The sequence below is a fragment of the Zalophus californianus genome, chromosome 10 (assembly GCF_009762305.2).
Source record: "Zalophus californianus isolate mZalCal1 chromosome 10, mZalCal1.pri.v2, whole genome shotgun sequence".
Lineage (NCBI taxonomy): Eukaryota > Metazoa > Chordata > Mammalia > Carnivora > Otariidae > Zalophus > Zalophus californianus.
Genome location: NC_045604.1, coordinates 25,417,365 through 25,442,866, shown reverse-complemented (window position 1 = coordinate 25,442,866; position 25,502 = coordinate 25,417,365). Strand labels below are relative to the sequence as shown.

General features: G+C 58.6%; 1 protein-coding gene and 1 long non-coding RNA gene across 10 annotated transcripts in view; one reads left to right on the top strand and one right to left on the bottom strand.

Moving 5' to 3' along the window:
* CDK18 (cyclin dependent kinase 18) overlaps positions 1–22,569 on the top strand; it is a 31,665-nt gene extending 9,096 nt beyond the window's left edge. For 4 of the 5 annotated variants that reach the window (XM_027611694.2, XM_027611697.2, XM_027611693.2 and 1 more), the window contains exons 2-16: positions 11,937–12,086; positions 12,276–12,415; positions 13,004–13,129; positions 13,964–14,020; positions 14,857–14,971; positions 15,162–15,256; positions 15,478–15,540; positions 16,210–16,333; positions 16,444–16,564; positions 17,348–17,445; positions 17,675–17,780; positions 17,912–17,954; positions 18,661–18,751; positions 19,066–19,143; positions 19,939–22,569. In XM_027611694.2, coding sequence (XP_027467495.2) covers positions 11,937–12,086; positions 12,276–12,415; positions 13,004–13,129; positions 13,964–14,020; positions 14,857–14,971; positions 15,162–15,256; positions 15,478–15,540; positions 16,210–16,333; positions 16,444–16,564; positions 17,348–17,445; positions 17,675–17,780; positions 17,912–17,954; positions 18,661–18,751; positions 19,066–19,143; positions 19,939–19,973 — 1,442 coding nt within the window. In that variant the 3' untranslated portion in view covers positions 19,974–22,569. Of the gene's footprint in view, positions 1–3,072; positions 3,210–11,936; positions 12,087–12,275; positions 12,416–13,003; positions 13,130–13,963; positions 14,021–14,856; positions 14,972–15,161; positions 15,257–15,477; positions 15,541–16,209; positions 16,334–16,443; positions 16,565–17,347; positions 17,446–17,674; positions 17,781–17,911; positions 17,955–18,660; positions 18,752–19,065; positions 19,144–19,938 lie in introns of those variants that run through there. The other variant, XM_027611691.2, reaches the window with a different exon arrangement.
* Positions 22,461–25,502, bottom strand: part of LOC113932479 — a 26,872-nt gene continuing 23,830 nt past the window's right edge. For all 5 annotated transcript variants that reach the window (XR_003523082.1, XR_003523085.1, XR_003523086.1 and 2 more), the window contains one exon: positions 22,461–22,596. This is a non-coding gene — a long non-coding RNA (uncharacterized LOC113932479). The remainder of the gene's footprint in view (positions 22,597–25,502) is intronic.

Below are 25,502 nucleotides of genomic sequence, written 5' to 3'. Positions count from 1 at the left end.
CGCGTCACTGGGCTGCACGTGGCAGTTCTCAGTAACCTGGCTTCTGCTTGGTCCCTGTAGAAACCATGGCTTAGGCCTCAAAAGGGGGAAGGGAACTATTCTTAAAACGTTTCTAGTCTCCCTCATGCCAAGGACCTTTTGCATTTTATTGTTATTGTGGTAAGTTCTGACAAAATCCCAGAATGATTTCTGTCTTTACACCCTTGCTTCCCTAAAGGAGCCTACCCTTCCTTTCCTTTGTGGGGCAGGTGGGGGGGGGTCCCTTCAGGAACCAGGGCTGCTTCTCTCCTCCGGCCCCAGGCAGCCAGCAAAGGATTCAGTGCCTGAAAGCAGGTAGGAGGTAGGTCCTGTGCCCGAGGGTATCACTCATAACGTCAGCAGTGCTGGGTCTCCAGACCACCTCTGCAAGCAGGGCATGGGATGAGGCCAGACGAGGGGTCCCAGAGCCCCTCCCTGTTCCTAGCCTGGAGCCCAGCTGGCAGTACCCCTCACTGTGGCTGGGCTGGGTGCCATGCACTGGCCTGAGCCACAGCTCACGTTGCTTCTTCCCTAGGCAAGGTGGTCCTTGAGTGGGCTGCCAATTGCCCTGGTGACATCGCCCCGTGGCAGGGGTGCTATCTCTGGGCAGCTCCTTGCAGTCCCCAAAGGATCAAAGAGAGCATTGAAGTCACAGTCACAGGCCCTCAGTTCTGGTCCCAGCTCTGCCCCTTCAACCTGCGTGGCCTCGGGCAGGTCATTCCCCTTTCTGAGTCCCGCCTTCGCGTGAAAAATGAGGGCACAGACCAAGGGATTTCTAAAGCTCCATCCAAGATGACGGGTTTGTGGTTCTAACTTTTACCAATCCTGCTGCTAAGGTGAGCAGTGCTCTGAGACTCTGGGAGGGACCCTGCCCTCCGTTCTTTAAACTCTGGAGCATAGACAAGGGCTTCCCCCAGCCAAGGCCTGCAAAGCCGGTCCCTGCCACGGCTCGGATGACTGAGGAAACCCTGGAAGGCCTCCCCACTGTCAGTTAAGAGGAGAAAAAGAACCTCCCAAAGGAGTGGGTGCTGGATTCAAATGCCGTACAGACACTGGACGCTTGGGGCAAGCCTCCGTGAGTGAGGGCTCAACCACCTCCAGCCCGTTCCAGTAGGGCATGCGAGCCAAAAATGGTCAGTACAGTTTTAAATGGGGAAAATTCAAAAGAAGAAAATAATATTCTGTGGCATTGAAAACAATATAAAATTCAGATTTTTGTGTCCACGAGTAAAAGTTGATTGGCAGACAGCCCCACTCACTTGTGTCCATCTTGTCTTCGGGCAATTTCTACAAGGGGTGGGGGGGAATCGTGTGATTGCAGCAGAGACCATATGACCCCCAAAGCTGAAAATATTGACTGTCTGGCCTTTTACAGAACAAGTTTGCCAATCCCTGTTTGAGATAATTATAGTTCTCCCCAGGCTTGCACTAAAGAGTTTTGGAATCTCAATCTAAAAATACTTTCTTTTCATTTAAAAAGAAGTGTTACTTCTTTTAACATAAGCAGTGAGTGGCCATTATGGAAGTATCAGAGGATACAAGTAAGCAAGAAGAAGATATTAGAGTCACTCCCAGTTCCCCCACCCAGAGATAACTTCTGTTAGCAATTTATCTTGTGTCCTCCTGGATTATAGGTATAATGTCCGAGTTTATAAGGGTGTGTCTATGGCATGTGAATATCTAGCACACATGGAGCTTTGTGAGTTGCACACATCTGCCCTTCTCACTTAAAAACACATCTCAAACTATTTGCTCCCTCCGGTCCCAGTGAGGTTTATTCTAGTTTGTCAGCCCCCTCCCCCCCCCCCCCCCCAGGACATGTAGACAGCAGAGCAGGTAGTCAGTTGGACCTGCTCATTGCCACTCTGGGGCTTCCTGGGCCAGAGCTCTGGGTATGGGAGTCATCAGCACGTGGCTGGCGGTTTCCACCACGGGAGAGCATGAGGTCACCAGAACAGAGCTCAGAGGGGAAGAACAGAGGGCTGGAGAGGGAACTCTGGGGAGTGCCAGATTTGAGCGACAGGTAGAGGAAGTGAGTCTGGCAGATGGGGGAGGGACAAGGAAGCAGGAGGAGAGCCTGGAGGCCAAGGGAAGGGAGACAGGGCGTGGAGCCTAGGACAGTGGCCCCCCACCCCCACCCCCAGCAGGTACCTGTGGAATGAGTGAGTGACTAGGAGAAACCAGTACCTCCCCCGAGGAGCCTGACTGAGCTCAGGGCAGCAAGTGACACTGAAGCGGGGCATTTAGAGAACAGCGGAACAACGGTGAGGTGTTCAGAAGTTTCTCAGAGGGGGCCTTGGAGGCAGGAGGAGCGGGAGGTGGTCCCGGCCAAGGTGGGGGGGGGGGTACCTGGACCCAGCCTGGTGGGAGGGAAGCCATGCTAAGTGTGAGGAGGCCAGCTTGCCTTAAAGGTTGGAAGATATTGGCGGGGGTCCTGTTGGAATGTGGGCCAGACTGGAGGGGGCAGGCAGGGGGCTGCTGGGAGTGGAGTGGAGTATAAATAGGAATACAGTCAAGAGATGCCGGGAAAGCCTTTCCTCCTGCCCTCCTTGCTCCCGAGACTGAGAGGTCCCCAGGGATGCCAGTACTTGATGTTAACAAAGATCCCGTGACAGACCACCAAGAAAGCTGGGATTCTTGCATGGATGAGGGAGAGCTAGAGGGTGGGCAGACTTGACCTGTCTTATTTCTCCTCCATTTCATTGTGTGGAAGATTGTGGGCACCAGCTTCTGTGCTTAAGCAAATGGAGAGGAGACAGGTGTGAGCTGTTTCCTTTGGGACTGAAGGAAGACCTCAGAAAAGGTTCCAGACTTTGGGATTTTGAAAATGCTGGGCGAGGTGGCTGAGGGACCTTCCTTGAGGGTCTGTAATGGAGCCTGCCTAAAGGAGCAGGGAAAGGGTCTCCTCCACCTGGGAGGGGAGGCGGGCCTGGTCTGGAGGCAGGGTGATGTGGGGATGGGTCTTGCCTTTACTGCTCCTTGCTGCAGCCTCTGGTCTGGAATGTTCTGCACAGCCAGAACCAGAGCTGGCTGAAGAGCACGCTGTTCCATCTTAGCACTTGCAAATCCGGAGCCTCTCCAAAGACTGCAGACCAGACTTAGCTGGGTCTCAGAAAGGGTCAGAAAGAAAAAGCAGAAGATGACGTATGGGCCTCTGTTCCTTGAGCCTTAGGAACCCACGGAGGGCAACAGTGAGTATCAGCAGGGCTGATATGGGGCTAGAAGTGGGCAGTCAGGGGGTCAGGAAGGGTCATCTGTAGGGGTCAAGGCCAAGGTCTGACCAGGGTAGTGCACCTGACCTGTGAGGCCCTGGGAATCTGCCCCAGAGGGATGGGAACACATGAGGAAGGCCCCAGGGCCCTGTCAAACCCCCTCCCCACAAGCCCCGTGGGCCCCAACTCAGTGGTGTTTGGTGGGAACCTAGCATTAAGACTTTCCCCATCCCCAGTCCATCCCTCACAGTGGGTCATCTGCCCAAGCAGAGACCTCCACAGACCTCGCTGAGGGAGTCACTGTCCGGCAGGCAGCTTCCCCCTGTGCCTCAGTGGTTCCCTGTCTCCCCACCCCGTGACTGCCATCCAAGCCAAGAGCTGGCCAGAGAAGGCAGGTTAGGTTACAGCTGAGGCTTCGAGTCTAGTGGGCAACTGACTGTCTCCTGGCTTCTCTCTTGTCTCCAAATAGCCCCTAGAACTCAGAACTCAGAACTCACGGCTGATCATTTGAGGGTTCGCTCAGTGCCAGGCCCTGGGGGTGTAATGATGAGTCAGACCCAGTCCTTGCTCTTAACATGCTCACAGGCAAACCAGGGAAGCAGACAAATGAACAGGTGCAGTCCAGGGAGCCAGACATCCTGCTTGGGGATGTCCAGGATGCCATAGGCTGGGGCCAGTGGGCTTTCAGGCCAGGGGAGAAGTGACGGTCATCACAGAAGGCCTCTTGGAAGGGGCTGTGCCTTTCTGCAGCCTTGAAGATGGAAGCACTCGACTGGCCTTCCCTAGTCCCTGGCTCACCAGTCCCGCCGATGTCCCCGTTCCCACTGAGAGTCAGAAGAACCAAGGATGTCCAGGGTCTAGGGCTGGTTCACTGGACTGTGGGCCTTGCTCTGGGTGCCCAGAAAGAGGGCCAGGCCCACCCCGGGTATACTCAAGGCCCACCTTCTCAGTATGGACCTGGCCTCATGAGATAAACCTAGAAACAGGGCCTTGGCCAGACTGAAAGGAGGAAGAGAACCAGCGTATACTGCACAAGACAGAGCACCCTGGAGGCTGAAGAGGACTAACGGTCTTTGTCCTCAGTGGGCCTCGTATGTATGTAGAGGAAAGAGCTGTAAACAAGCCTTTGGGGCGCAGTGGCCTGGTGGCCTCATTCATTCCCCGAACACTGCCCGAGCACCCTGTAGGCTCCCAGTGCTGCATAAGGTGCTGGGCAAACAGCTCACTGAGACCCCGCTCTCGTCCTGCGGGACATCACAGTCTAGTGACAAGTGTACTCAGGCTGGTCTGGAAGCGACAAGGAGGAAGCATCCCAATTTACCTAAAGGAAGGAGGTGTGGTCATGTGTGGCTCTCCAGAGGAAGCGAGACTTGAGTTGAGTTTGGAAGTCATCTTACCAAGGGAACAATGAGGAAGGGCATCCTAGGCCGAATGAACGGCACGTGCAAAGTTGTGGGGCATGGGTGTGGTTTACTCTGGGAACACCAAGTACACCCCATAAAACTGGACCCTCCAGGGAGCGGTGAGAGCCGAGACTCAAGAAGGAGACAGATCAAAACACAAGAGGCCTAGTCCGCTGGGCTCTGGAGTTTGGACTTCTGTCTGAGGGCAGTGTTATGTTGAAGGATTTTAAAGAGGGGAGTGACATCGTCAGAAAGCAACCAAGAAAGTTAAATCCTGTAGCCTCTTAGCAGTTGGATCGGGGATTAGATATTCTCCCCATTTAGCAGACAGGGAAACTGAGGCATGGGGCGTTTTCCCAGGTCATGGTACTGTTAAGTGGCAAAGCTGGGATTTCTTTCATAGTCCAAGCAGCAGAGAATTTTGGAGAGCCAGCCTGGCCAGCATGTGGCCCTCACTCTAGGACACTTCCGACAGGTAGGACCCCACAGGGGTAAATGGTACATCTGCCCAAAGAGCAGGGGCAGCCCCGAGCCCCAGACATTTCACCTCCTGACCACGCTTCCTGCAGGTTAGCCCTGCATGCTCCTGGAAGGCCTTCACCGCCTGCTTCCTGCGTTCCCAACAGAGGCGGTGGGAAGCATCTGCTTACTGGCAGGCCGGCTGCAGGCCTCTCTGTGCTCCTCGATTCTGGCCACCTTGAAGGCCCCAGGCTCCCAGCCTCTCCTCCAGGCCGGAGCTGGGGCGGAGCGAGGTCAACGAAGAGGGCTCTGGGCCACTGCTGACTGACTGCCCCTGAGGTTTGTCGCAAGCCAGGGAAACCGAAGCCCCACGCTGTGCAGGGCCGGCTCAGCTGGAGGATGGAGGAAGAGATGCTATCTAAAGGGGTCCCTGAGGCACAGATCTCACTGGGAGGAGGGAGTGGCTCTGAAGTCCCAGCTCATGACGTCTGCAAACTTGGTCAGCCGTGGCCGCTTGTTCTGAAACCCGCCCAAAGTGGCAGAGTGACTGAGGTCGGGGGGCAGGGAGAGGGCGGCCGAGGGTGTCCTGGCCAGTGATCAGCCTTCGACACCGAGGCTCAGAACTTCTGGGCTTCAGAGAGTGGGCAGTTGCGAGTTGTAGCCTTCAAGCCCTGTTCCTGGGCCCTCAGAGACTGAGATCTAAAAGAAAAGAAAACAGAACGAAAGCAGAGGAGGAACTTGGAGAAGCCCCTGACTTGTTCCTGGAGCCTAGTAGGTGCTCCCTGTGTGCCTGTCAGCTGTCCGTCACCAACACCAGGCAGAGGGGGCAGAGTGCCCCTGGTGAGAGGGGTGCTTGAAAAGTCCCCACTGGGGCCCCGGGAGAGGATGCGCTTTCTCGGACGGTGCCCATCCGAGGGCCGCCCTGTGGCCCTGGGGGGTCGGGGAAGCCTCGCCAGACCCCAGGCCTGGACTGGCCTGAACTGTGGGCCAGGGTACAGGTGCTGGAGCCGAGCTTGGGTTGTGGAGAGCGGGGAGACCAAAGCCATTGGAGGCAGGGGGCCGGATTGAAGGACCTTGGGTGAAGGCTGTGAATTGGGGCTTCATTCAGGGAGGAGGGAAAGGGCTTCTCAGAGGGGTTTGCTAAGAGGAATCTCCAAGCCTGGCTCCCTGGAGATGCAGGGAGGAAGCCGCCCTCCGCCCTTCACACCAGCCTCACTTCCGTGGGGTAGACACTGCTGCCCAGCTTCCCTGGATGCTCTGCCAAGCTCCTTCTCTGCCTCTGTAGTCTCCCAGTCAGGGCCCGGCAGGTGGCCCAGACCCGGGGCAGGTGGCGGGTCTGGGGCCTGGCAGGGGCTGTCCTGGGGGCAGCAGGCTGTGTCTGCTCTCCCTGGACACTGGGCCTGGGGGCCCGGCCGGCCTGCCGTGGGGAGCTTTCTCCCCTCCGAGGACCGGGGCTGAGAGCAGTCAGCCAGGAGGCCGGGGTCCTCTGCCCCGCGTGGCCCTGGCGAGTTGTGTCATCTAAGTCAGGGGGACCCTGCCTGCCTGGCCTTTCCCTCTCAGTCAGGTGCCTCAGGCCTGCGGGTAGCCGACCACGGCCCTGCGTCCTGCCCCTTTTCCGTCAGGGGTCTCAGAGCGCTTCGTAGGCTGTCAGGAATCTCTGAGGGACGTGTCTCGTGTCTCGTGAGCTTTATCTGGGGCTCTTTTCCGGCACATCTTTGCATCAGAGCAGGAGCTTGAGGGAAGAGGAGGGAAGCGCTAACATCCCCTGGCGGCCTCCCTGTGCTGGTGCCACATCATGTTAGCTCACCCAGCATCCACACTCAGACGTCTGCTGGACGTGAAACACTTGCCCCAACCCTAGTTTCTGTTCTTCCCTCCCAGACCTCTGCTCCAGCATTCCTCATGTCTAGCGGTGGCCACTCCATCCTCCCAGTTGCTCCAACCAGAGCCCTTCAGAGTCTTGCTTGACTCCTCTCGGACACCCCCTCTGCAAACCCCTTGGGCTCTACCCGCAAAATCTGTCCAGAAGCCAGCCGCTTCCGCTGCTCCTACACTGGTCTTGGCCGCCACCACCATCTGTCGCCTGGATCTCTACAGTAGCCTCCTGAGGAGGCTCCCTGCTTCCTTCCTTGCCCACACAGGCTGCTCTCAACACAGTAGCCAGAGGGAGCCTATTGAAATCTAAGTGGGATCACATCACTCAGCTGCTGAAACCCTCCTGTTCCCTGTGGGGGCTGACACTCTGCTCTTTGTTCCCCTATGGCCTCCTCTGCAGCCACACTGCTGTTCCTAGAGCATACCAAACTCACTTCTGCCTCAGGACCTTTGCACTGCCTGTTCCTGCACTGATCTGCTTCCCCTAGATTCCACATGACTAGCTCCTTTGCTTACACTACTTCTTGGAATTCTTCCTGAGATGTCACTTTCCCACAGAGACCTTCCTGACTACCCTGTTTAAAATTGCAACACCCCAGCCCCCTCAGCCCCCATCCTTCTCTGCTACTTTCTTTTGCTCCATTGCACCTGTCACCAGCTAACATCCTGTGCATTTTATGTATTTATTTTCTTGTTTGTGCTGCTCCCCACCATTAAAATGTAAGTGCCGTGAGGGCAGAGATTATGTCTGTTTCTTTCATAAGTGGATTCTCAGGGTCTACAACAGTGCCTGGCATGTGTAGCTGTTAATAAACACTTGTCAAGTGAAGGACTAGAGCCAAAGCTAAGAGAGATTATATAACTGAAGTGCCACCCTCCAGCCCCGCTGGGGGTGGCACCAGAATGTGAATTTGGCTTTTAATTCGGGGTGGGGGTGGAGGAAACCTGGAGGAGACCTCAAACAGGAAACGGCTCCTACAGCCCGGGTCCCAGGGAGGGGCAGCATGGTGAGGGCTCCCATTAGGAGAAGCAGGGAGCAATGTGGTCAGAGTTTGTGCATTTAGTAACAAGCAGGAAATTGCTGCATGATTTCGAGCAAGTCAGGTCTCATCCTGAAGCCTCGGTGTCCTCCACGGGCCAGCAAGGGGATGTGAATGGTGGGTCTCTAAGGGCTTCTCCTGCTACCGTTCCCAAAGTTCAGCCCTTTCTCACTGGGCATATGGCGGCCTCTGGGCGAGTGTCCGCTTCCTTCCAGCCTGGCTCCTCCCTCCCCCTGTACCACTCGCTGTTTTGGCACCAGCAGGAAGTTCTGGGCTGGTTGGTGTGTGCCCGGGAGGAAATGACAGGAGGTAGGCTGAGAACTTTAGGCTCACCTGGCAGGTGGGCAGGAGGGGAGGGAGGCCTGGTTGTGGGGAGTCCACGCCCACAGTTCCTGAGGGGGACTCTTCTCCAACATCCCCCAGCCCAGCATCCCTGGGTGCCCAGCTCCCTCTTGCCCTGGCACCAGTTGCACGAGGACAGCCCCAGATGGCTCCCTGGCCCCGGGGACAAAGGCCACACTGTGCCCGGCCTTGGGCTGGCCTCGGGCTGGGTCACACTGAGCCCTTCTGTCCCCGGATGGGGGTGAGGGGCAGACAGCAACAAGGTGACAGGCCTTTTTCCTGTCCCCCTTCCCCCTTGACCCCCCAAATCTGAAGAGCTGATTCTCTCAAGGGAAAAGTGACAGAGGCATTTTATGTCTTGAGCGAGGGAACAACAGGGAGCATTCACTACTCGGTCTGCCCTGTCACACCCAAGACCCTGCAGGGTTCAATGCCCCGATTGTCCCCAGCAGAGCGAGGCGTCCACTCTCTGCTGTGGTCACCACCCCTGCCGCCTGCCTCGCTGTCACCACCAGTAAGTCCATCCTTACATCTGACCTCCGTCCTCCTGCTCAGTGACAACCACTTCCTCCGGGGCTCTCGCGTGGTGGAGGACAGCCCGTCCCCATCCCTCGGCATCGCCTGGCCCTGCGTTCCTGCTTGAGAAGCCATACTCCGCTTTACCTTCCTTCTAGCTCCCCAGGCCACCCTCCATCCCACCCCAGACCCAAGCTGGTGGCTCCTAGCTCCTAACTGAACGGAGGGGACAGCACTAGCAGGCGCCACTCAGGGCTGGTTCTCTTTTGTTTTGCAGAAACCGGGGGCCTCCCTCCTAGAAGGCTTCTAATGAGCCCCCCTCCCCGACAGGCAAGAGCAAGGGCGTAAGATTTATGGCAGCTACTGGTGGATTCCTGAGCACAAACCCAACATGCCATCCCATAAATCCCAGACTGCTGGATGGCTTTATGGGGGAGCCCTGTTTTTAGAAAGGGGCGTGACTAGTCCCTCTTGGCAGAGCTCAGACCTGAAGGAGCCAAGTGCCTGGCTCCCCCCTACAGCCCTAGGCTAACCGTGACCGAGCCTGGGGCATCAGTCTGCAGGGCAGACATTTCTTCCCCTGTGTGGTGGTTGGGGGTGGGTATGGTGGGGGTTCTGCTGCTCCACTCGGCCTGCCTTCTGTCTTCTGCCTCCCTGCACCTCCCCAGCTCAGAGGATTCCCTGTCTCAGCACAGTAGGGCAACCTGGAATCTTGGGTGGATTACCATCCCTTACCTAGACCTCAGATGCTTCTTACCGTGGCTCCATGTCCAGATCACTGGGGATGCTTTTTTTTTTTTTTTAAAGATTTTATTTATTTGTCAGAGAGGGTGGGGGGCACAAGCAGGGGGAGCAGCAGGCAGAGGGAGAAGCAGGCTCCTTGCTTAGCAGGAAGCCTGACGCGGGACTCGATCCCAGGACCCTGGGATCATGACCTGAACCGAAGGCAGATGCTTAACCAACTGAGCCACCCAGGTGCCCTGGGGATGCTTTTTTTAAAAATTCATTTTCCCAGTCACCATCCTCAGTTCCAGACTCTGAGAGTGAGACGCAGGAATCTGAAATTTTTAAAAATACTCCCTGGTGCTACTGATGTTCAGCCAACTTTGTAAACAACTGACCTGTCCAATGGGGACATCTCCACTCTCCTGTCCTGCTGGGAAATGTGAGGCAACAGGTAGGACACATCTAGGTCCTCCTGTCCCTGGAACCCATATGCTGCCACTGTCACGAAGCTTCCATTATGGGACAGGCTCTGGCCCCTGGCTGGCTGCACACTCCAGGGTAAGGCGGGGTGACTGCCCGCTGGGAGCTTCGCGTCCACCTGTGCCTCCTACAGACGGCAGCCCCAGAGCGCAGGGGGCCAGGGAGGAGCGGCGGAGGTTGGAGGGCAGGAATGAGCTTAGGGCCGGGGAATCCGGAAAGTCCGAGGTGCTGGGCTTTGCCAAGGAAGCTGGAAGAACAGCTTCTGGTACCTTCTCCTCAGAGGAGGCATCAGCAGCCCCTGAGTTCCTGGAGAATAGGGACCGCACTTCACTTCCCCCCGCCGCCCCGTGACCCCAGCACATAGGAGCTACTTGGTGCTCACCTGTCGACTGAATGAACCAAGTGAGACTCCAGGGCCCAGCGGACAGAGATGGGCTCAGCTGGCGCCAGCCGGAGGAAAGAGGACCTGGCCGCCCCCCGACCCCCATCCCATCCACTTCACCGCCCCCTCAGCTCTGGGCTCAGGAGCCCGCTGGCCCAGGGAAGGGACCCTCTCCAGGCTGGCTGAGGAAAGAAGGATGACCAGGAAGCAAAGCAAACATGTTATGACCCAGAATCCCTTAAACAAGGGGGATTCGGGAGGGGTCTTTGGCAACAGGGAACTGGCTAGTGATTGAGAATGGGCTGTGCTGGGTGCTCGGGTAAAAGCTGGGAGAGGGTGCAGGGTGGCCCTCTCCCATCACAGGACCGGCCCTTGGCAGGCGTCGGTGGGGCGCTTGGGAGGCCTCCTGGTCCCTGCTCCACCAGGGAGGACGAGGGGCAGCCACACCCGGGAACTTACGAAATCATGGAGGGGAGTGGCGGGGCGGGGGGGTGTTTCAGGGCAAGAAACAGAAGGAAGGGTCTGCAGGAAGAAACAGTCTCACTGCGTGGCCAGCAGGGTACCCCCTCAGAGGGCACAAGGGCTGGGGAGCCCCAGGGAGGGAACCCTTTCTGGCTCGGGGAGGGGCCTTGAGGTGAACAGAGCAGCCCACCCTTCTCCCCCACTGCGTTCTCTACGGTGTGGACACCCTGCCCCCTCGGGGCTCTGGTGTGAGAGGAGCCCAGCCTCCTGTCCCTGAGGCCCTCGTTTTCTGGCAAGCTTCTGTGTATCCCCTGAGACCTTCAGCTGCTCCCGACCTCCCACATTTCAGCTGGAGAGATGGGGTGGGGCCCACTCAGAGGCACACGTCCCCTCCCTTGTCCCTTCTCCTTTTCTGGGCCCCAGGGACCTAGGACAAGCCAGAGGGGGACCTCCAGGTGTCAGTATGAGGATGAAGTGGGGTTTGGACCAGACTCTGTAACAGGGCCGCAGGCCGAGCTGATGTTCAGCTTCTGGGCGTTAGTCAGTGAGGCTTACTGGCTGTTGACATACTCAAGCTCTTACACACAAGTTGGTGAAGAGCTATTGGCCCGAGTTCTGGTCCCCTCCCTGCCACTCCAGGCCTCTTGAGAATTCTGTAGACCTCCAGGAGCCCAAAGGTTACCGTCTGGCCTGCTGAGGCCCCCAGGACCCTGCCAGCACGCCACACTGCTATTATGAGCAGCACTTCGCTATACTGCTTACTTAGTACATAGTGTGACTACCTCCCCAGGGCCGGGGCGGGGTGGGGGTGGGGGGTTCTGGGGGGCCGGGGGAGCGGGATTCACAGGGAGGAAGAGGGCTAGGTCCTGGAACCTTGGTGAAGAAGATGCAACCCGGGCTCCCGAATGCGGGGCCCCAGAGCTCGATGGGCAGACGGAGACCAAGACCCAGAATTCGCATCTGCTGTCAGCCCGGCCTGGTGCCTGGTTCTCACCCGCGCTGCCCCCCTCTTCCGTCTCAGGCCCCACTGCCTGGTCCCCGCTGACCATGAACAAGATGAAGAACTTTAAGCGCCGCCTCTCCCTGTCCGTACCGCGCACCGAGACCATCGAGGAGTCCTTGGCCGAGTTCACAGAGCAGTTCAACCAGCTCCACAACAGGCGCAATGAGGGTGAGGGGTCCGGCCGCCCCCCGCCCCACCCTTGACGCCCCCCACAGCCCCTCCTGGCCCTCCCTGACCCGGCCCACACTGCTGGGGGAGGACAGAGGTGGGGCGGCAGACTCCCTGCCCCCCCTCTCCCTCCTCCTCCCTCCCTGGGGCAGAGGGACAGGGTGGGCAGCTGACGCCTCTCCCTCTCAGACCTGCAGCTTGGGCCTCTTGGCAGAGACCCCCAGCCAGAGTCCAGCACCGTCTCCCCGACAGACAGCGGGGAGGACCCTGGGCAGCCGTCCCCTGGCATGCAGTACCGGCGGCAGAACCAGCGCCGCTTCTCCATGGAGGTGAGGGGCTCTGGGCTCTCCCCTGTGGGCGCGGCAGGACACACCGGACAGTGTGTGCCCAAGGAGGGTGGTGGCCTGGGAGCCAGACTTCATGGGTTCAGATCCCAGCTCTGCTGTTGATCAGATCTGTGACCTTGAGCAAGTGTCTCAACCTCTGTATAGCAGTCTCCTTGTGTTAAAATGGTCATCGTGAAGATTAAACAAGTTAATATATGCCAAGTGCCTAGAACAGTCCTGGTACAAAACGAAGCCAGACGATTTGACTACTGTTCTTATGACTCGTCTGCATGGGTCCACGTGTAAGAAAAATAGGCTTCCATCCGTTGGAATCTCATTCTATAGATGGTTATGCTGCAGCCCAGAGAGGGAAAGGGACCTCCTGAGGTCACACAGCAACCCCTGCATGTTCACATATGTCTCTGAGCACATCTTTGAAGCAGCTGTGAGCCTGGGGTCATAGCCCGTGGTTTGGCCCTGCTAGGGTTGCTCTACAGGGAAAGCCAGGCCCTGGGTGAAAAGTGAGGGTCCCACAGCACGAGGTAACATGGAGCAAACACGGGCGTCCCTGTCTCATCCCGGCCACTGCAGGACATCAGTAAGAGGCTGTCTCTGCCCATGGACATCCGCCTGCCCCAGGAATTCCTGCAGAAGCTACAGCTGGAGAGTCCAGACCTGCCCAAACCGCTCAGCCGCATGTCCCGCCGAGCATCCCTGGTGAGTCCCAACAGGGTCAGAGGTCACCAGGGAAGACCCTCCTCCCCCAGCCTGGACACATCAGTTGGGGTTTGCCTGTACGGCGGGCGCCTGCAGCAGTTTGTGGGCCTCTGGCGCCACCTGCTGGCTTCGGCCAATTCGCAAGCTTCTAGTCCTTGGTCAACGTCCACTCCCCTAGGTGAGTCCCACCAGGGCTGGAGCTGAGCCCCAAGCCCTCTCTGGGCCCCCACAGTTTCCACTGCGGTGAGACCCATTGACCAGCTGACATGTGCTTTCCGGTCATGGCTGCTTATCCATATTTCCTTGGGAGCATCTTGCAAAACGTGGACTCTGGCCCCCACTCCAGATACCTACAGAATCAGACTCTGGGTGGTGGGGCCCAGGAATCTATATTGTTAAGGGTCGGGTACCACTGAGCTAGAGGAAGTATGCTGATGAGAGAGACTGCCGGGGAGGATGGTTCTGAACTTGGAAGTACAGTTGAGAACAAGACACAGTTTCTGCCCACGAGGAGCTAGTAGTCTGAGCAAGGTGGAGACAGACAGGTGTTGAAGGTGTGCGGCAATCCCAGGTGCCCCAGCCCTGGCTCCGCTCCCTCCACTCCAGGGGAGGAAGAAACTCATACCTCCTAGGGTTCCTTCCTTTATCCTGGGGTTAGAGGGGAGAGGCCAAGAGGCAGGACTTGTGGCTGCCCTCGTCCCTGCTAGGCTCTGTTGTTTCCTCTCCCTGATGGGGGTCTCATTCGCTTCCCTCCTGGAGGCTGTCTGTGGGGCATCATGTATGTGGGGCTGTGGGGCCTTCAGGCTCACAGGACCCTATGTCTCTCCCTCTCAGTCAGATATCGGCTTTGGGAAACTGGAAACATACGTGAAACTGGACAAACTGGGGGAGGTAAGAGGCTGGGCGGGACAGTGAGGAGCAGGGACAGGGACTCCCCTGCCCACTCTGTCCTGCCTTCCCATCGCCCCTGCCCCCTGGAGGCGTACTGTCTTGGCCGTCCAATCTGGCCCAGCCTTTTGCAGTGTTGAGGGAGGCCCAAGTCTTGGAGGAGGGCATGAGGATGGAGTGGGGCCCGTGGGCTCTGGGCATAATCCAGTTTGTCTGTCTGTCTGTTTTTCCTGCAAGTGTTTCTCTGGATTCAAATCCCGTCTCTGCCATTTACTAGCTGTGTGGCCTTGGGCAAATGAGGGGACCTCTCTGTGCCTTAGTTTCTTGCTCTGTCAAATGCAAGTGTAATGGCTGTGTCTCCTAGGGCTGTCGTGAGGATGGACTAGGTTACTCTAAGAAGCTTGCGTACACGCTTAGACTGCACCTGCCGCAGAGTAAGCGCTGTGGGCCGTTAGCTATTTCTGTTCCCACTGCGCCACGCTTTGTGTCAGGGCCCTGGGGCGGCCGAAGGTTTCCAGACAGGAGGAAGACATGGCCCTCTCCCTCCAGGAACCCAAAGAGGAGACCTACCTGTAAACATCAACATAAGGAAGAACAAAACTGTTATAATAGAAGGGCCCCTCGCCTGCTGGGGGCTCGGGGGAGGACAATTCATTGTGAACAGGGAGGAGTGAGGGACAGAGTCAGAGAGAGATGGGCCTTGGAGCAAACACAGAACCTCAGTGAAAGGAAAAGAAGGGGGAAGGGCACAGCGCAAGCAGAGGCACAGAGAGGAGGGCGCTGGACAGAGGGTCGTGGGCCCTGAGTGTGGCTGGTGCTGCCGGGGTTCTTGTCCCCAGGGTACCTATGCCACAGTCTTCAAAGGGCGCAGCAAGCTGACGGAGAACCTCGTGGCCCTGAAGGAGATCCGGCTGGAGCATGAGGAGGGGGCGCCTTGCACTGCCATCCGAGAGGGTACAATACCCTAGGGTCCTGAGCTCCTGGGGCTCCCGGGAGGAGGGCTTCATTGACCTGAGCCCCAGTGGGAGCCTAGGGGCAGAGGGTCATTGCTGGAGTGGCGGCTCCTAGGGCTGATCCCAGGAAGAGAGGGTATGAGGGGTGTGTGGGGCCCCAGGGACCCAGGTGGGCCTGTCGCCCCCTACAGTGTCTCTTCTGAAGAACCTAAAGCACGCCAATATTGTGACCCTGCATGACCTCATCCATACGGAGCGGTCTCTCACCCTGGTGTTTGAGTACCTGGTGAGTTGGGCTGGGGCTAGCAGCTTCTTCCCTCTGTGGTAGGGGTGGGGGCAGGGTGGGGGGAAGCTCGGGCCTTGTTCTAGAATCAGGTTCTCAGATGCTCCCATGCAGGAGTGGGCCCAGGGGGTTTAAAGGCAGCTCAGACCTTGGGCCCTGCCTGCGGAGGGGCTTCCAGCCAGGGGTCAAGACAGGTCGGGGCTGAGCCAGGCTCTGTGTTCCAGGACAGTGACCTGAAGCAGTATCTGGATCACTGTGGAAACCTCATGAGCATGCACAATGTCAAGGTGAGGGCCTCCGTAAGGACCGCCTACCCTCAGGGGCCCCATCTCAGTCCCCATCTGTTCTCAAGCCCAGCATGGGAACCCACTCTCACCACCAGGGTCCCAGCTGCTGAGGTTGCTCAGACCTGCAAAGGTATGAGGGTGTGCAAGGTCACTGTCATTCAGGGAATACCGGGAACTGTGCTAAGCGCCCTGCCCCACCGATGCAGACACACACCCTCTGCCACCGTCTAGCTGATGATATAAAATCCCCTCTCCAACTCTGAGCATCAGTTTTCCCAGGTGTCAAATGGGTACATGGATGAAAGTAGGCTTCTGAAGAAGCTTGAAGGGATGAATGACCCCTTCTGGTCATTGTGAAAGAACCAAGTGCATAGCTCCCCACCCCGGTGGGCTTCCTGGCCCTGCTTGGCCCCCCTTCAGCTCCCAGACCGGAGAACGCTCTGGCCTCCAGCACCCTGCTGCCTCTGCTGCACACCTGGTGCCCTCCCCTGTGGATGGGATTCCCCGGGATGGATGGAGCCCAGGATGGAGCGCAGCATGGGTGGAGAACGGGTAGCTCCCCAACGACCTCGCCGCCCCTCCCAGCCATGGGGCAGAAACACAGGGTCTCCCAGGGGGGACACACCCTCACCTTCCCCTGCTCACCTCTCTCGTCCCATCCTCCCTCAGATTTTCATGTTTCAGCTGCTCCGGGGCCTTGCCTACTGCCACCGCCGAAAGATCCTGCACCGGGACCTGAAACCGCAGAACCTGCTCATTAGTGAGAGGGGGGAGCTGAAGCTGGCTGACTTTGGTGAGGGCCGGAGCCCACCGGGGCCAGGGGGCGGGTCTGGCACGGTCTCCTAAGGAGGTGGGTGCTGTGGGAGAGGGAGCTGGGAGGCTCAGTAACATGTCTGTCCCCAGGACTGGCCCGGGCCAAGTCAGTGCCCACGAAGACCTACTCCAATGAGGTGGTGACCCTGTGGTACAGGCCCCCTGATGTGCTGTTGGGGTCCACGGAGTACTCCACCCCCATTGATATGTGGTGAGTAAGCGCCATGGGACCAGGGTGAGGGGGGTTTCCACACCCCCACCTTCCCTTTTGCTGCCTCAAGGCCCTCTGCAAAGAACTGCCTAACCTCCTGCCTAACTAGAAGCCAGGTGACATCCTCCTGCAGTAACTGGATGGGAAAGAATTAAGTCTGGAGTACGTTAGAGTTCCCCTGGCTCTAAATAGACCCTCCAAGGCTCTGCTTCTGAAATCCTCCCCCAGGGATCCCGAGGAGGTTACCAGAGGGTACAGGAGGACTGCCACAGTAAATATGATGAATCTTCCCCAAGCATCATTTCTACTGAAAATTTTGGAAAGGATTTATTACTTTTGTGTTAAAATTAACATGCATATGATTTGCTATAGAACGAAAAATATCAGCCCAATTTTTAAGCAGAAACCCAGGTTTCTGATGAATGATCACTGTGTTCTGTGCTGGGGGTCCCCAAGAGAATGGATTTATGGACTTCCCTCTTCCTGTGGGGGCAGAGTTTGAGATAGTGCTGCTTGAGGAACTGGCACATGGGTGCAGACCCAAACTCTACGGAGTGAGGGGAGAGGCTAAAGCGCCCTAGAGCCCAGAGGAGCCCCAGAGAGAGGCCCCAGTGGCGGACTGGGCTGTGCTAGTCTCCCCTGTCCTGGGCCACCCCACCCGAGGCCAGGACCCTTGCAGCCACCACGGCCGGGGCATCACTGGTGCCCTGGTGGAGCAGTCCTAGGAAGGGCGGGTGCGAGGAGGCCCAGCCTGACGCCGCCCCTGCGCATTGCTCCCCGCAGGGGCGTGGGCTGCATCCACTACGAGATGGCCACGGGGAGGCCCCTCTTCCCCGGCTCCACGGTCAAGGAGGAGCTGCACCTCATCTTCCGACTCCTGGGTTAGTCTCCGGCCGGTCCCTCCCGTTCGCCACCAGGAGGCGCCAGAACTCCGTCCAGCCCAGGCGCAGACAGGGCCTGGGAAGAGGGGCTCCCACTCGCTCTCAACGGGGCGGCGACCCCTGTGGCCTCCGCCATTCTCTGCCCCCACCCTCTTCACTGCATCCTTCCCAAGTCGCCCGTGGCCCTGGCCCCTCACTCTGCCCTTCCCACGCCCTCTCATCTCCCCAGGGACCCCTACGGACGAGATGTGGCCCGGCGTGACCGCCCTGTCGGAGTTCAGAGCCTACAATTTCCCGCGGTACCTCCCCCAGCCGCTCATCAGCCACGCTCCCAGGTAGCCCTGGCGCCCCACACCTCCTCGCCTGCTCACGGTCCCCGCTGTCCCTCCTGGAGGTGGCCACGCACACCCCTGGCCCCTGGCCCTCCCACCCAGGCCAGGCCTGAGTCAGCTCCTTCCTCCTGCAGGTTGGACACTGAGGGCATCCACCTCCTGACCAGCCTCCTCCTGGTGAGTGTGCCCCCAGCTGGGCCCAGGGACAGGCAGCCGGAGAGCCAACAGCGCTGAAGCCCCAAGACCCCACCTGGGCCCTCCACCCACATCTGTGCTCACAGCTCATGCTCTCCCCCATATTCCTCCCCGTCGCCCCACCCCCGGGCCCAGGAGGAGCGCTGGTTTCCACGCGGCCGTGGGAGCGGGCACACTCTGAGCTCAAACCCCAGTTCAGGCCCACTTACTAGCTGTGTAGCCTTGGGCAAGTTATAGAACTTTCCTGGGCTTCCGTTTCCTCCACTGCAAAGAGGAATTAATAATTCGTATTTTATAAACGGGTCACGAGGACAAATTGAGATTATGGAACACAGTATGGTGCCTGTCTTGAAGGAAGCGCACAGGGGAGTCGCTGGCATGACATGTTACTGTTGTTAATGTTATGGCCATGGTGGCTTCAGCCTCTGTATTTCCATCCCAAGAGGAGGTCACTCTCTGGAAGTCCCAGTTTGGGTTTTCTCTCAGTGGCTGGAGGCCTGGGAGCCGAGCCCACAGTCGGCCTCGGGCTGGCTTGGAGGTGGGGGCTGGCAGCGGCCCCCGCAGGCTCCTGGGTTAGACTCGGGTCCCTCTCGTTCTGGCCGTCTAACTCAGTGTAGGGGTCGCACCGCGCACAGGGGTCCCCAGAGTCCCCCAGCCACGGCCCCATAGCCCACCCCGTACCTTTCAGTACGAATCCAAGAGCCGTATGGCCGCAGAGGCAGCCCTGAGCCACCCCTACTTCCGGTCTCTGGGAGAGCGCGTGCACCAGCTTGAAGATAGTGAGTATCCAGGGAGGCTGGGGGAGGGGCTGGGGTCACCCCGAACCGAAGACGGGGGCGGCCGCTGCGGGGGAGGGGGGGAAGAGCTGGGACGAGGGGCCCAGCAGCGTGGGGGCCTCCCCTCCCCGCCTCGGGTTCCCGTCTGTGCCTCAGCGGCAAAACTGTGGGACCTGGGAAGCCGCCAGCAAGGCCCAGCTAGGGGGTTCCTGGGCCAGCCCTGAATGAAGGGGTTCCCCCGGCCAGCGGGCGCTCTGTGGGCGTGGGGGCCCCCGTGGGCTTGGCTCTCTCCCCACCTTTCTCCTCTCTCCCCACAGCGGCGTCCATCTTCTCCCTGAAGGAGATCCAGCTCCAGAAGGACCCGGGCTACCGGGGCCTGGCCTTCCAGCAGCCAGGTAGGGGCTCGTGCCTCCGCCACCCCCTCCCCTAATTAGGGGAGACCAGGGCAGGCTGCTCCTCCCTCTTGAAGAACGGAGTGAGCCTTTCTTCAGCATGCCGCCCTCCCTCAGCATGCCGCCCTCCCCGACATTGGCCTCCCTGGGGGGGGGGGTATGGGGAGCAGGGAAGGAGCTGGGTTCCCTATCTCCTGCCCAGGCTTCCTCCCTCCAGTGTGCCCCTTGTCAGCCCCCAACCCAGACACCACGCTGCATCTGACAGAGCCCCGAGGAAGGGGCACATCTCTGGGCTACATTCTGTCTGCAAACCCTGAATTCTCTTGCCTCCATTCCGGGGGAACCATACCTTGACTCTAGAACAGCTGAAGGCCTCAGATGTGACAAGTGTGTTATTTCATATAATCCTAAAACACCCCTTGAAGAAGTTGGTACCTTGTGTGTGTGTGTGTGTGTGTGTGTGTGTGTGTATTTTCAGTAATCTCTACACCCAATGTGGGGCTCAGACTCAGGACCCCAAGATCAAGCATCACAGGCTCTACTGACGGAGCCAGCCAGGTGCCCCGAAATAGGTACTATGCAGGCTCTGCATTTCGTATTCAATGGATCTGAGGCACAGGGGAGGTTAGGTCACAATTTCACACAGCTGGTAAGTAACCGAGTTGCGATTCGAACCCAGGACCGACTGGCTTCCGGGAGCAGAATAGCCCTGGAGGACGCCCTTCGCTCCTGGTCCCCGGGGCACCCTGCTGCCCAGCCTCCTCTCTGCAGCCCCACCCCTTCCCCTCCGTTCTCCAGGCCGAGGGAAGAGCCGGAGGCAGAGCATCTTCTGAGCCGCGCCCACCCTGCTGCGGCCCCAGGAGCCCCAGGGACAAGAGGTCACAGCGAGCACAACGGCACAACGGCGGGCAGGACGGGGCCTGCGTGGCCCTGGGGGGACTGAGGAACAAGGGCTAATGGTTGGCCCAGAAGACCTCTTGGCAGCCATGCTGGCCACGGCTGTTTCCTCTTCCTGCTTCCCACAAGTCTCCCCTGTGGCCTTCACCTCGACACCAACCCCTCTGTCGTCAGCCCTGGAGCTGGGCTTGAGCTGCTTTCCTTGGGGGGAGATGAGGAGGAGGGGAGGAGGGGACCGCAGACCCTTTCCCACCCTGAGGTGCTTGGGCACCAGCGTGGGACCCACACAGACGGGAGAATCCTGGCGTCAGGCTGAGCACTGTGCCCCGAACATGGGCACCACCGTACCTCCCCGCCAGGGGCTGCCTGCCCACACGTCACTCACTTGCTTCCCCTCTGAGAGCAGGAAGCTCGGGCCACCTTGTCTAGGACCCTGGAATCCTGGGTGCCCACGTGTGTGCCAAAGCCCACCCCCCACCTGAAGGGCAGGTGTCCCTAGAGCGGCAGAGAAGGGGAGCCCAGCCCACTTCTCCACATCCTCACCCTGTCCCCATTCCCCTCTCCTGGCCAGAGGCCCCGTATGCTGCTGGATGCCCAGCTGAGTCCAGAGGTGGCCAGTCCCACCAGCTGCACTCCTGCCACCTCAGCTGGCTCCTGCCCATCCCCCCATTCTGAACGGGATTGCCTTAAATTGGCAGGTGGTAGAGCACTCACTGCCCTTGGAGCTCTAACCCAAGCTCCTACCTGTCCACCCTTTCCCGAAAGTAGCTCCTGCTTATCATGCCTGGGTCCTGATAAGCCAGCCCGGGGCCGGGGTCCGGGGGACGACACCCAGATAGGCAGGGTCACCCTGATGCTGGTGCCAGGCCAGCCTCAGCTCCTTGGGGCTCGCACAGCCTCCCCTGTTCCCTCCTTCCCGGCCCCTAGGGCCCGGTCCCATGCTCCACCCCATCCTGGCACGAGCCTCCCCATGCCCCCGGGCTCCCAGAGGGCAGGGTGTAAATGCCTCAGTCTAAGGTGACGGAAGGTGGGCTAGGACACACAGGCTTTGATCCCCGCCCTAGGGGGCTGGGAGTTGGAAGGCCCGCAGCCCTGAAGAAGGCCCCCCCTCACCACCCCTTCCAAGCACGCCTGTTGTATTCCCAAGGTCTCAACACTTGGCTGAATCTCCAATGGCAACGCCAAGGGGAGGCCAGGCCCAGCTTCTCTACGAAAGCCCCCTGCCCAGCCCCACCCCTCAGCCCGAGGAGCAGCCCTGGAGGGTCTTGGCCTCCCCACAAGTCCCTCCCCTCCTCCCCGCACTGTACTGTGAATGTCCCGTGACTCAGCACAAAGACAGATAATATATTTAATTCATGTTGCACAGAAAAGCTGATTTTGACAGATTGATGCCAAAGATGGAGGATGGAAGGCCCTTCTCAAGGCCTCATGAGTGTGGGTGGGGCCTGCTTGTATATGTATATATATAAAGTGGACAGAGAGTTTGGTTCATGTGCATCTCTGAACCCACCCTGGGCATGGGAGGGGTGCCCTGCACCCTTCCTGCTGTATTCCGGATGTTGCTGCCTCCAGAGCCGGAAGTCAGCTCTGGGCCTTGTGGGGAGGAGCTGAGGAGGCCTTCGCTCGGGGACGGGGCCTGAGGGGTGGGGCCGGCCAGGAGAGCACAGAGGGAGCCCCGGGGAGGGGTCTGGGAGCCAGCTGCTGTGGCTGCCCCTCTCATTCCCCCAACCCAACGGCTCCCCGACCTCTTGGGAGGGAAGGAGAGGAGGTTTAAGAGAGGGTTGACATGGGGGATGGCCAAGGTCAGGGCACAGAAGGAGGGTGCACGTGTCACTAATCCAATCCAGCAGCAATTTCTACAAACTTTGAATCCACCTTCTGTTGCCCAGATCGCCTCTTACCTTGGGGGCCCACAGCCTCCTTTCTCTCTCCCAAAGCTCTCCACATCCTGCTCTGCTTTCCAGTTCAGTGTCCAGGTTTGCTTTCCCAAGAGCACTGTGAGAATGCCAGGCCCCAAATGATACCTCCTGACCCTACCTGTCCAGCAGCCTCGGTCCCCACTGGCCTTTCCCTTCACCACGCCCACTTGGCCTTGGCGGGGGCATTTGTGGTTTGCAATAGCCTGCAGCTGCCTGACAAAAGGTCCTAATCAGTGATGGCTGCAGGGGTGGGGCCTGGGGCTGACTCTCCCCTGCCCCACCCTTCCCTTCCTGTGGGCTCCCCGTCATCCTGCCCCTACTGTATGGTCCAGTGGTCGGGGCTGATGTCCCACAGGCCGCTACTGCCTTCGCCCTACCGGGCCGCCTGGCCCAGCTAAATGGTAGGCCAGGCCTCCTTCTTTTCTTCCTTGAAGCAACTCAGCCCCTTGCGGCCCATCTTTCCACCTCCATCTGCTTGGACCCCTCCTTCCCGTCTCGACGCTCCACAGCATTCCACCAGCCCTTCGGTCTCTAGAGCAAATCATCAGCACCATGAATTGGTCACGGACTGGTTGGTCCTGTGCTGGGCGCCAGGACACCCAGGTGCATGTGTCCGCCTTCACCTTCCAGGAGCTCAGGCCTGTGGGCAGAAAGGGCCTTTCTTTACCCAGATTTTGGTCAAGCACCCATTGTGTGCCAGGCACTGTGTTGGGCCCTGAGGATGGGGCAGTGAATAAACCAGCAACGTCCCTGCTGTCATAGAGCTTAGAGAGACGTCACCCACATAACCACAGGGCACATCAAGGGTCAGCAGTGTGATAAAGCAAAATCAAGCAGGGTCAGGGGAGATGTGATGGCCTGGGGTGGAGGCGCTCTGATAAGATCAGCGGGGAGCAGTGACTTGTGAGGGGGAGCCATGTGCACCCCCAAGGACAGAGCATTCCAGCAAAGGCCCTGAAGGGCCTGTGTGTGTGTGTGTGTGTGTGTGTGTGTGTGTGTGTGTGTGTGTGTATGAGCAAGGAGGAGGCAGGCTGGGGCACCAAGGCCCGGCGGGCTGGTGAGGTCGCCAGGAAGCAAGGAGGAAGCGAGGATGCCCCACTCCAGCTCAGATCCATTCGCTCAGATCTGCTGGTGGTGGGGCCAGGCATCAGCACTTCTGAAAAAGTTCCCCAGATGACCCTAATGTGTAGCCAGGGTTGTGAACCACTCATACGGGGTCTTGTGGGGCATGAAGGGGTGAAGCTCTGGGTTTCATTGTGAAATGGGAAGTCACTGACCTCTGTTTTCCAAGGCTCAGAGAGGCCCCGTGAGGAGGGTGCTGTGAGAGGGGGAGGGGAAGGACACCCCCACCCTACAGGCCCAAGGAGGGAGCCCAGAGCAAAAGGAGGAGGGAGGGGCCTCTTTCATGCGGGTGCTGTGAGGCGGGGGCTGCCATCACATTTCCCAGGTGAGGTGGCTGAAGCTTTGGGGTGAGCCTGGCCACACTGAGAGTAAGCGGTCTGGTTAGAATTTGAACCCAGGTCTGCCCACCGGAGCAGCACCACGCTCTGCGCCGCACCACCTGCCTCCCAGGTAGATGTGGGCTGCTAGCACGGAGGCTTCACCTCACTTGTCTGCACAGAGGGTACACTTCGGGGATCCTGGAAACTGGGAGCAGCACCGTCGCCCTCCGGCCACCTACAAGCATAGGTGACCATAGGCACCAGAGGGTTAGCCGACAGTCACTGTCCCCCACCCCCACCCCCCCACGCACCCCCTGCCATCCCCCAGCTCCTCCTCCGGACCCTGTGGACCTTCCACCATCCATAAATCGACAGGGCAGCGTAGGGCCCCAGCCGAGTCCTGCTCCTGCGCTCTGGCTACTGCCCTTTCTGATGCTCAGCGCTGGGCTCCAGGGAGGGTCACGCCCTCCTCGGACAGAAGGGCACCTCCTCAGACACCTGCCCATCAGCCCTTTCTCCTCTCCCTTCCTCCCTTCTTAGGACCTCTCTCTGCCCTTTTCCCTCTACCGCCCCCGCTTCCTGCCCCTGCCCTCCTTCCTCTTCCTGGTGGGGGGAGTACTTACACCTGGGGAGCGGCCATCAACCCTGGCCTCCTCCCTAAGGAACAAGATTCTGCAGCCTCCCCGAGCCTCCAACCCCTGAGAAGCTCTCTGGGTGCCAAGTGTCATCCTGTCTCTCGCCCTCATGGGTTTTCTGGTGAGGCCAACACGGGGCATGGGGTGCCGTGGCCGCGGCTGTGTGGGCAGGCAGGCTTCAGCCGGAAAGTGGCACACACGTGGCTCTGCCCTCCCGGCTGCGGTCAGCACTCCTCCCTGCTTGGAGCTCCCAGCCCCGTCCCCATCTTCCTGACGCCTCCTTCCCTCATTCCTTATTCATCTGAGGGCTCCTGACTCTGCCAGGCTGTTTCCAGTACCCGGGATACAAACTTGACCCTGACTTAGACCCTACTTGGGGGAGCTCAGAGTCTCAGAGTCAGTTAGGATGTGGTCTTGGCTTCCTCTCACGAGATCTCAGTTACCTGGGGGGAAGGGGAGTTGTCTTTTAGTCCTTTTAAAATTTACCGAGATCTTTTTTTTTTCCTTTTACATTTCAGAGACAACAAAACCTTTTTATGCCATCCACGTTTTCCCTGGAGAAGGAGTCCGCTGGGCCCTGGGTTCTCGAGGAGGAGTCTCGCATACCCAGGGCTCCAGAATACATGGACCTGGATTCAAACCCCACCTCTGCTGCTTGCAAGCTGGGTCACCTTGGGCATGTTCCTTAACCTCTCTGTGTCTCAGTTTCCTTCTCTGTAAAACAGAGATAGCAGCAACACCCTTTTTCTCAGGATCGTGAGGATTCATGCAAGGGGCTGGGCACCGAGTGCTCGTTAAATGGTAGCATGGATGCACTGCACATGCACACCCCCTTCTCTGATAGGAGGAATTCCAGCTCCTTCCCTCCCCTAGGGATCCCAGTCCTGGCATTAAAACTGGGCACTTTTTCTTTTCTTGCTTTCTTGACCCTTGATAAGATCTCAGTCGTTAGTAAGAATGTATTCAGCACATTCTCCCTAAAAGATTTTGCAAGACTTTTAGAAGATGACCTCAACCCAGTGTTTTGTCTCCATGGAGATTTAAATGTAGCTGGGGAAGTCATCATGGAAGAGAGTCTACAATAAAAGCATTGGGTCAAGGTGTCACTCAAAGTGGGTCGGCTGCCTTTGGAAGTAGTGAGTGCTCTGTCTCTAGAAGCACTGAGGCAGACGCTGGGGCAGCACCCATTGGGAATCCCAGGGACAGGCACTGTCTCTGCTCAGTCTGACCAGCTTACAGAGGAAGGCGCCATCTTGGGGTCGGCCGGATCTGTACCTGGTCTGACTGTATTCTTTGGGTCTCTACTTTGCCAGGCGGGGCAGCAAGGGATGGCCCACAGGTGAGAAGCATTGCTCAGAGGAGCTGAAGAAAACGTGGCCCACAGTGGTGGTGGTGTACAAACCCCCTTCCCCCCTGGATTCCAGGAGGCTGGGCCACCCTCCCAGTGAAGTAAGTCACTCACTTTACCA